Consider the following 11,628-nt stretch of genomic DNA (forward strand, 5'->3'; position numbering starts at 1 on the left):
ATGCTTTGCTTCACCAGAGACATATAATACAATTGTATTATATGTCTCTGGCTTCACTCACAGTCTTTTCTGTTCTTTTCATAAGGTTCAACAAATGTAATATATAATGTAATATTATGGTTGGAAGGTTAGAAAAAAAAAGGGGGGGGTAGGTTTATTTTTTTTAAAGATATCATAGATGTAGATTCTTGAAAGGATAACGTTTTGTCGGAGCCTGATTATATAGAATAAATTTTTTTCAGAAATTTCATATATAACATCGATATAACTTGGTTTTAGCTTCAGAGCATTGTAGTTCGCTGTCATGTTTTGGGATTTTTGACAGATTTTCGAAAACCTCAGGTTTTATTCATTTGAATGCCTTAAAAAAATATCTTTGTATAAATCTTTTACATTTATAATGATAAGCCATCTGTAAAAGTCTTATAAATTTCAATTATTCTTTGATAGTTTTTGGGAGTGTAACCTTGGCAATGATAAAGCTATAAAAAAGTCAAGAGTCGAAGAGAGAATACTTTCCCACCAAAATTTCAATAGCTTATATCTCGAAAACAAGCACATTCACCTGTATTATTTTTTTGTACTCTATTGATTCCATTATTAACCCCTATCGATATTAACTAGTTAGTTAATTTGAAACTGGGAAGCGTTTTTCCTTCAGATTGCAGTTCAACCCGACTTTTAGATTTTTTGTTAAAATATACAAACAAAATACACTGAAAAAACACATATTTTCATTTTTTCTGAATTATGGAGTTTGGTGAAATTATCAAATTTTCTCATGTGTTGTTTTTTTATTTTTTTTATTGAAAAGTGGAAATAAGTAAAGCATAGCTTGCATTGTAGTAACAAAGTTTGAATACTACTTGACCAAAATAAATAGAATAGTATCTGGGACTCTCTTGAATTTTATCACCATGCTAACGTATTTTCCTCTTGGAAACAGAGTTATTATTTGTTGAATTCTGCAGTTTTTTGTGTTAAAAAATACTTATAATTATGTTAATAATTTTCATTTTTCTAATGGGAATATAACTACATGCTTTATGTCTTTCGTCCCTCTTTTTTAATCTGTTTAACTCTCAATCCTGTCTTTTCTCCTTGAGAAGACTCAACAAATTTGAATATATATGTGAGCCAAAATTTGTTCCTGTGATAAAAGTTCCAGTGGAACTAATTTCATAGGAAATATGTTCTAGGAGAACTTTTTTCATAGACAATTTCTGAATAATTTGATCCATCTCTATGAAATAAGTTCCACACTTTACCTGGTGAAAAAAGTTCTGGGTTTATGATATTTGTTCCTAACATTGTGAAATAAGTTACTATTCTATGAAATTTGTTCCTTACCTGGTGAAATAAGTTCTTAGTACCGTGAAATTTGTTCCACTGGTTATACAACTTATCTTTAAAACTGAGCATTGTCATTAGTGAGTTTAAAGTTATCATTATAAAACAAGCATTACACTGATAATACAATAATAAAAAGTGTAAACATCCAATATGGATCCTGTGGAGTTTAGGAAAATATTTAATTACATTCTTGAAAAAAAGTACCCAAATGAAACAAGTGATGCAGAAAAAAGAAGAATTCGGAAAATCACACAGAAAATTTCATAGTTGAAGATGAACATGTGTATTATATTGAGAAGGACAAAAGATCTGGTCAGTTAACCAAAAGACTTGTAGTTACAAGAGATAAAGTTCAAAGTATTTTGAAAATGTACCATGATCATAGTGGGAACCAAGGTCTTAATAAAACTGTCAATAAGATAACTGAAAGGTATTACTGGAAAGGTATTGTCAGTGATACAAAGCAATATGTTCAACAATGTGCAATTTGCCAGAAACAAAACAAGAAGGCTAAAACTTCAATTCCAGAACTAACATCTGTCCCTGTTGGAAGAAGAGTTTGGGGAAAGATAGGAATAGATTTGATAGGACCTTTCCTGACTCCATAGAGCAACCGCTATCATCTAATGGCTACAGGTAAAGTCCTTTATATTACATTTACGTATGCCTTAATTGAATATTTAAGTATTATTAAAGTATGCTCTTGAAAACTTTATAAATAGTTGTACCGAAAATGGTACATAATCAAAACCAGTCAGTTGGCCAAATTGTACAAAACATTGGATTAAGTTATGAATGGTGCATATTTCAACTGAATTAGGCCTAAATTAATATATTGTTTGTTTCCCCAATTCCCGACTGCCAAGCTAGGTGTGGGTAGGTAGGTAGGGAAATAAAAAAAAATAAGGGTTGGTCGGGATTGTAGAAACACACAATAATCTATTTTAGGCCTTATTAGGCATTTTTTTTTATCTTTAACATGATACAAGTGAACTTAGTAGTGGTAATTTCTGTAATATATTTTAATGAAACTATAAACTAACATTCAGAATGAATTAATACGGTATATTTATATCTGTTAATTTTGCAATTAAACATTGAAATATTTTTTTTACAACCTTTAAGTAAATATAAGGTTTTTTGTCTAAATGTTTTGATTTTGTTTGAGGATAATATGTTTGTAAAATGAAAAATAATATAAGGAAATAACTGTTTAATCTATTGGTCTACAAATGTGCATTGTATTATTGGAACATTTTAATCTAATAATAAAAAGAAAATGTACAGATTGCTCAAAAGAGACAAAAAGTTAATTACGATAAACGTCACAATGTTTCTGAACAAACTTATGAGGAAGGACAACAAGTTTTATAAAAAAAATTCCGCCGCAAAACTGGCTTAGCAACTGTGCAACAATTGAGGTATCAGGGACCATATGTAATCAAACAGTATTGTGGTAAAGGTAACTATATGCTGAGTAATGGCGGAAAAGATGTAGGACCACACAATCAGAAGAACTTGAAGGTTTGGTATCAACCTGATGCTAACAACAATAAAGATGATAAATATGATGATGAAAATGATGATGATGGTAAAAATCAAATGGAAGATGATAATTTGACAACTGCATGTACAAATGTAGACCTCGTTAATGACAGTGCCATCATGAACAAACCAGTTGTCACTGAAGTAGAGGTCCACCATGTGTACTATTCAGATTCCGATGTCGATGTTCCATCATGCTAGGCCAATTTTGTGTTAACTGATGATATGTCATCAGAGGAATCTCTGAACACATACTTTAATTTGTCAACATTGTCTAATACGTCTGTTGTCAACACATCTGTTGATAATGACAGGATAGATGTTCTAGAATCAGGCCAAGTTGAAACCTCAACTCCTGTCCTACGCAAATCCAAAAGAGCCAAAATGTCAACTAAACGCCAATCTTTCATATATGAATATTACGATTAAACATATTTGTTAATTTGTATCAGAATTTCTAGAAATAGTCACGGTGTTTAAATTATTTATCACCGTTGTTAATTTCATTGTGCATTTTTTGTTTTAATCATTTTGTCTAATAACAACAGATATGCTGAATTAATTTGATAGTTCCAAAGTTTTAAACTTTTATAACAAGAATTTGTTTGACTTTTTTGTTAAACAGTTTATATCGGAACAAAATTCATGGAGCTATGCTATTTGTTCCGGAACTTATTTCACATTTGATTTAAAAAATTTGTTCCGGAACAAATTGTACAGGGCTGGAACTTATTTTCTGTGATATAAGTTCTGGTGGAACATATTTTCTATGAAATAAGTTCCGACGGAACAAATGTCACGCCGGAACAAATTTTTTGTTACATATACACTGTGGAATTTGGGGGAGGAGTGGAGGTTGGGTAGTTTTTGTTTGAATATTTCATAAATCCTTGTAAGGAAAATTGAGAGGTTTAGCTATAAAACCAGGTTTAATATACCATTTTCTACATAAGAAAATGCCTGTACCAAGTTAGTAATATATGACAGTTTTTGTCGAGCCTGCAACTTTTGTTGCAGAAAGCTCGACACAGGTATGGTGATCCGGCGGCAGCGGCGGCGGCGTTAGCTCACTTCTTAGAAGCTTTATATTTTAAAAGGTGGAAGACCTGGATGCTTCATACTTTGTATATAGATGTCTCATGTTACGAAGTTTCTGTCAGTCACATGTCCAATGTCCTTGACCTCATTTTCAAGGTTCAGTGACCACTTGAAACAAGTTCAAATTTGTTGTAATGTTGAATTCTCTCTTATCATAAGTAATAGGATAACAATATTTGGTATGTGCGTACCTTGCAAGGTCCTCATGCCCGTCCGACAGTTTTCACTTGACCTCGACCTCATTTTATTGAAAAGTGAACAAGGTTAAGTTTTGGTGGTCAAGTCCATATCTCAGATACTATAAGCAATAGGGCTAGTGTATTCGGTGTATGGAAAGACTGTACATGGTGTATGTAATAACATGTCCAACTGGCAGGTGTCATCTGACCTTGACCTGATTTGCATGGTTCAGTGGTTATAGTTAAGTTTTTTTGTATTTTTGGTCTGTTTTTCTCGATCATCCTTTATGCAATAGGTCTACTATATTTGTTGTATTGAATGATTGTAAAAGAGGGACAAAAGATACCAAAGGGACAGTCAAACTCATAATCTAAAACAGACTTACAACGCCATGGCTAAAAATGAAAAAGACAAACAGAAAAACAATAGTACACATGACACAACATAGAAAACTAAAGAATAAACAACACGTACATGTCTATCGTACAGATGTCATCTGACTTTGACTTCATTTTCATGGTTCAGTGGTCAAAGTTAAGTTTTTGAGTTTTGGTCTTTTTATCTAATATTATATGCCATAGGTCAACTATATTTGGTGTATGGAAATATTTTATGATCTATATGTCAGTCGCACAGATTTTATTTGACCTTGACCTCAATTTCACAGTTCATTGCTCAGTGTTAAGTTTTTGTGTTTTGGTCTATTTTTCTTAAACTATAAGTAATAGGTCAACTATATTTGTTGTATGGAAGCATTGTTCAGCTGTTCATGTCTGCCTGACATGGTTTATCTCACCTTGACCTCATTTCCATGGTTCATTGGTCTTTGTTTAGTTATCTTGGTTAATGTTAAGTTTATGTGACAGTTGTGATAAAGCTTTATACTTAGGACTATCAACATAATACCAATGATTAGTAAAGAAGGCGAGACATTTCAGCATGTGCACTCTTGTTATCCATTTGTTTGCTGTGTTTGAGCTTTTGATTTTGTCATTTGCTTAGAGACTTCTGTTTAGAATTATCCTCGGTGTTCCGTATATTTTTTATATTACTTTTTCCTACAACATTTGGTTTCAATCTTGTAATCTATAGCTTTCATGAAATGTTACTAACAGATAGTGGACTTTATGGGGATTACAATAGCACATTCTAGCTTTTGTCAAGGTCCATATAATATTTGAAAGAATTGCTCCGACAATATAATGTCTTTTACAAATGGGAAAAAAATAAGAAATTTTAGAAAAATTATAATTTTCCTAGCGCATTAACTCTCAAAAATTTCACACAACAAGAGATACAAATTGAAATCTCACTTACAAATATAAGCTTATAAACCGATAATAGTAACATTTGGTTTAAGCATTTCCAAACTCAAACTGAAGTGACAAAGAGACAGATGGATTGACAGACCAAAAGAAAAATATGAAGTCATGGTCTTTTAAGAACACTTCACACATAACAAAAGTAAAATCTCTTTAATTGTTATTAGTGTGCTACAATCAGGATAATGCAATGATTAGGTGTACATTAACTAGGTTATGTTAATAGATATGTTTTACATTGTCATTTCGGGACCTTTTACAGCTGACTATGCGACAGGGGCTTTGATCATTGTTGAAGGACGTATGATAACCTATAGTTGATAATGTCTGTGTCATGTTGGTCTCTTGTAGAGAGTTGTCTCATTAATAATTATACCACATCTTCTTTTTTAAATTAACAGAAAAGATAAAAAAAAATCTACATAAAAGTCGAAAAAAATATAATATTGTATGTATGACGACTAGAGGCTCTTAAGAGCTTGTGTCGCTGACCTTGGTCTATGTGCATATTAATCAAAGGAAACAGATGGATTCATGACAAAATTGTGTTTTGGTGATGGTGATGTGTTTGTAGATTATACTTTACTGATCATTCTTGCTACTTACATTTTTTTCTATCTGTAAAATGAACTTGGCCCTTTAGTTACAGAGGAAAACATTTTGTAAAAACTTACCAAAATTTACCAAATTAATGAAAATTGTTATAAATTTACCATAAAGGACAATATCTTCTTAATGGGTCAACTGACCTCTTGGTTATGTTGACTTGACTTATTTGTAGATCTTAATTTGCTGAACATTATTGCTGTTTGCAGTTTATCTCTATCTATAATAATTTTCAAGATAATAGCCGAAAACGGACCAAATTTCCTTAAAATTACCAATTCAGGGGCAGCAACCCAACAACCCATGGTCCGATTGAATTCATCTGAAAATTTCAGGGCATATAAATCTTGACTTTATAAACAATTTAACCCCATGCCAGATTTGCTCTAAATGCTTTGGTTCAGAGTTATAAGCCAACATAAACATTTTAATCCTATGTTCTATTTTTAGCCATGGCGGCCATCTTAGTTGGTTTGGCGGGTCATCGGACATAAGTATTAAACTAGATACATCAATGATGATTGTGGCCAAGTTTGGTTAAATTTGGCCCAGTAGTTTTAGAGGAGAAGCTTTTTGTAAAAGTTAACGACGAGGGACGACGGAAAACGACTACGACGGACGACGGATGCCAAGTGATGAGAAAAGCTCACCTGGCCCAAAACAAAGGGCTCCAGAAAGGTTCACCTACGATCAAATAGTCACTTTTAGAAATTTCTTTAATTAACCAGGCCATTTAAGGCAAATTATACAGTTAACAGTGACACCAACAAAATTCAAACTTGATCTCTGTTTTGTGTAATTAGCATTATGTATACATGTTTCATAAGATTTGATTGAGGCAAACTAAAATTAGAAGATGGAGACCAACTTTGTCACGACTAATGTACTGACGGACATGGGTTAACCCCCCCCCCCCCCCCCCCCCCCCCACCACCACCACCACCACCACCACCACCACCCCCACAAATTGCGATGCGGCCATAAAAGTGTTTATTTTAGTTTTTGCCCTTGTACCTTGAATCGATCAAATGTGTGCAATGCTTGGGACATTGGATATTTATTCTTTTATTTCACATGGGACATTAAAGTCTTGTATTCATGCATGATAACTTGTTGGGACTAGAAAGCATTGATAATTACAAAGAAAAAATAGATTGGTATGTACTGCGCTGTTTCTAGTGTTGTAGTTAATTGAATAAGGCCATGTGTGGAATTTGTCTTCAAATTATTACTGTTAACAATCTTGTATTTATGCAGACATTCTCAGCTTAGTGGTTTCATTCCAAATCTGTGGATTAATGCACAGTCTTTGATAAAGGATACAGAGACAGATACAGAAAATAGGGGCGTAATTCATGTCACGTTAAAATAAACTGTTATCACAGAGATATGTCCCGCCTTTTTGTAATTTTGATTATGCAAATGTTGAATTCAAAATAGCAATACTTTAACATCTTACACAAGTTATTAAAAATATTCAGTGTCAATGAACTGAGTTACATGGCTAAACAATCTCCATGTAAATGAGATGTGCCAATGCTTATACAACTGCATACCAAATACCATCATGACCATTGACTTATCATAAGTCGTTCCCAAATCTAAATACAAACATTAACCAGTAAACTATTGAAAAGTTTCAAAGTCAATACGAGGGGAGGGGGCTATATAATCTCCATGGAAACGATACTTGCAAATGCAAATAAATTTTCATATCACATATCATTGACTTAACATTAGCAGTTCATCTTAAACTGATCTAATCACAAACGAAAACATGTAAACTAAGATAAGTTTTAAAGTCAATATAGACCATGACTAAAGGGGAAGAGCCAAATTATCGCCATGGAAATGAAATATGCCGAGACTTACACAACTGCATACCAAACATCATTGACCTACCACTTGTGGTTCCCCATAAACTGACCTAATCACAAACTAATACATGTAAAATAAGCAAAAGTTTCGAAGTCAATGAACCATGACTGAGAGGGCAGGGCCAAATGAACTCCATGGAAATGAGATGTACCATTGCTTGTACAACTGCATACAAAATATGACTGACCTACCACTTGTGGTTCACCATAAACTGGACCAAATTACAAACTTAGTCTAATACATTGTTGATGCGCCATCGACGCCGGAAACAGCATTTCTATGTTGACTCCGTCAAGACGAGACAAAAACTGTCGAGAATAGCAACTCAATTTTTTTGAAGATTCAACTAAAAAAAAATTATACCTTTTTACGTGTTTACTATCTTAAAGGAGAGGAGGGGGATTTCAGAAGGATAAGAAGTGTGCTTCAGCTGAACTCCCCTCCCTTTGTCTGCAGAAATTTCAGAAGACGAGAACAACTACAAATTTATTAAAAAGAGTTCTTGGATCCCTAAACCGAGCAAAAGTGCTACCCTGGAATCATTAATTGATGATTTTAAGTCGGACGTACATTATTAGAAATACTAAAAATAACAATAAACCTTTTGACAATCTTACCAATGAAGAACGGACTGCACTGAAAAACTTACGATCTAACAACAATATCGCCATTAAACCTGCAGACAAAGGCAGTGCAGTGGTTGTCATGGATAAATCTGCCTATTCAAGAGACTGAACGACAACTTGGCGATGCAAGGTTCTACCAAAAACTAGACTCTGATCCTACACTGTAAATATACATGACGCCTGACGCGTCCGGACGAGTTCAAAATTTGTACACCGAATGTTCAATATTTTAACGTCTAGTATGTTCATGCTTAGAGACGTGTTCAAAGATTTAACGTTTGTGTTAAAATTATTAACATGTGTGTTCAGACACAGTGAACACCGGTGTTCAAATTCTGATCTAAAAAAGAAGACAGTCGTTTGTCCGATTTTCTATCCTTCCAATTGGCAAATTCAAGAAGAAATTCTTTAAAATATATGAATGTATACGCAGGATGATGATCTTGTAAATTTTTGACTAATATTTTAGTAATTGGGAAATATTAAACTTCCAAGCTGGCATATATGTATAGTTTATGAACTTATTTTATTATTATTACAAGTATAATATTGACAATATCAAATTTGTTTTGTACAATTTATTATTTTTCAGGCTTTATATGTTTCCACCAAACATTTTACTCTTATCCGCGATTTACATAGATGCTTACGAATTTGAAGACAATTTATACAGAAATAAGAAAATCTTTCTCCAGAATATAATGGTTAAAATATACTTTGCTATGATATCAAGATATATAGAAAATACGCAGATAATATTCCAATAAATATTACAAAAGAAATAGCACAAAATAAAATGTCAAGTGTGTTAGACAAGTCTTTTCCAGTTAAATTACTACCAGAAAGAGAGTTAGAATTTGTGTCTTTGTTTTCCTCCAAATTCGTTTTGTCCTTCTGTTTTCGATTAACTCGCAAAGTCAAACGTCTTAAACATGGATTCGCATTGCTGACATCTTCCATATAGTAATAGTATGCGCTAATTATAGTCAACATTACTATAACACCACTAACCATCATGATACAAACCAGAGCTAAAAGAATAGTGCACAACGGGTCCGACTTTGCTGGGATAGAAGCCGATACTATCGTGAGAAATATAGCATAAGCCAGTAGAATTGTCATACCCAAAGAAATTCGTTCTCCTGATTCTATAGGGAGACAGAATATAAGTGGATTCATCAGACAAAACAATAATGTAGGTAGTATGACGGTTACTACATAATAAATCGGTTTACGTTTGATGGAAATCCCCATAACAAATGCAGAGGAATCTACTCCACGTAGAGAAGCATACTGAAATATATCGATAACAGTCCAGTCAGAATTCGCAGCAAAGTAATTAAGATTTGGAACTTTAGAATAAACATTAAATTCCACATCTCCAGGATGAATACCCCACATAGTGAAAAGAAATAGACAAACTTGTGTATCGAACGGAAATTTAGATACATCAGGCGTACACTGTGCCTCCAAAACACCACCAGGGGTCCAGTAAACTGACCCATCTGCTATCAGTATCACATAGAAGTCTGCTTCCTGTCCGAGTGGTTCGACATCATTCACACTATTAGCAAGGTACAGATACGGGAGCCAGATATCATGTGGTGGAATTGTTAGTCTATATGTATTGTTATATAAGGTTGGATTCCACCCTAGCCTATGATCAGTCCAATTTACTATGACACTCGTTGTCAGTGTTATTTTCTCTTCCAGTTCCGTAAACGACACTATGGTTGATGGTACAGCACTGAAGCTAAGTTTTAGAGGTGTTGGTACATTCCACGTTGGAACTAATTCCTTTGCATAATTTTGAAATACATCCTTGTATATATTGTTCGAGCCTGAAGCTACAACAATTTCCAGAACGAAGATAACGGCGCTACAAAGTAACGTAAGCAGCTCCATGTTTATAATATTTTTCCAATCCCTGTTCAATCTCGTGTGTTAATATATTAACACTACTACACAAAACTGATGATGGATGACATACAATAACACTTATCTAAGTTACCACAATATGTACACAGTGAGTTTTATTTTGTATTTGATCCGCTTGATTGAAAATTTAAACTACATTCACTATAAAAACTTTAACGAGCTAAACAAAGAAACTCAAACTAGGATGATCTGGTATGGGTGATCCGGCTCAGATCACCCCTGTTAGAACAAAGGAGCTGGGATGTAAGTTGAAAGATAGGGCACCTTTGGCAAAACTAAGGCTAAGTGCACACAATCTTGAAATTGAAAGAGGTAGATACATGCAAGTTAACAGAGAAGAAAGGTTGTGCAAATTATGTCATAATTAAAATAGAAAAGACGAAAAACATTTTATCTTGCAATGCACAAAATATGAATCACAAAGAAATGTTCTTTAATATATCAAAATTGTCCTATTTTAAAAATTATGACAAACAATCCAAAACTGAGGATGAATATAACAAACTACTACTTAATAGCAGAGACATATAATACATTAATATAATGTATTATATGGGTCATTTTCAAAAAATGTCGAATTTTCAGTACACCCATGCTAATTTTTTCATTTCTAATGGAAATTTCAGTTGTAATGGTTTAAATGAAAGCTTGTCGGATTTGTGATTCAGAACATTAATAATAAACACACCTTACATCTATTTTGATAAGATTAAACTGCATTTAAGACCGATTTGGGGGGTATTTGTCTGCGTACATTGTTAGAAAAACACATTTGAAATGATTTTTTTGCGATTTTCCGGTCGCCTTGATATCTGCAAAAGGGACTTTTTTAAGATCGTTAAATATTACTCTAACGAAAAATCGTAGCATCTTTATCCTAGTCTTTATCATAGTATGTAACATATTATCTACAAACTAAATTGAATCAGCGTACAGGAGGTTCATGTCTTTCCTGTTACCGCTACTTAAATCAGCCGTTAAATTATTCTCCCTATGAATATTGAATCAGTAAGTGCTGATCTCAAAAGTGCAAAGTAATCTTTACATTTTTAACGCCTCGTTTCTTGAACGACATTGTAGAG

General features: G+C 33.2%; 1 protein-coding gene across 1 annotated transcript; it reads right to left on the minus strand.

Annotated features, from left to right (window-relative positions):
* Positions 1-9,328: 9,328 nt before the first annotated feature.
* Positions 9,329-10,513, minus strand: LOC139490050 (acetylcholine receptor subunit beta-type unc-29-like). The gene has a single exon (XM_071276899.1). The coding sequence runs from the start codon at positions 10,511-10,513 to the stop codon at positions 9,329-9,331; it is 1,185 nt and encodes a 394-aa protein (XP_071133000.1).
* Between the last annotated feature and the right edge of the window lie 1,115 nt (positions 10,514-11,628).

The sequence above is a fragment of the Mytilus edulis genome, chromosome 9 (genome assembly GCF_963676685.1).
Source record: "Mytilus edulis chromosome 9, xbMytEdul2.2, whole genome shotgun sequence".
Lineage (NCBI taxonomy): Eukaryota > Metazoa > Mollusca > Bivalvia > Mytilida > Mytilidae > Mytilus > Mytilus edulis.

What these genes read in the sequence shown, in the direction of transcription:
- LOC139490050 (XM_071276899.1), bottom strand. Translation starts at nt 10,513, where the DNA reads ATGGAGCTGCTTACGTTACTTTGTAGCGCCGTTATCTTCGTTCTGGAA.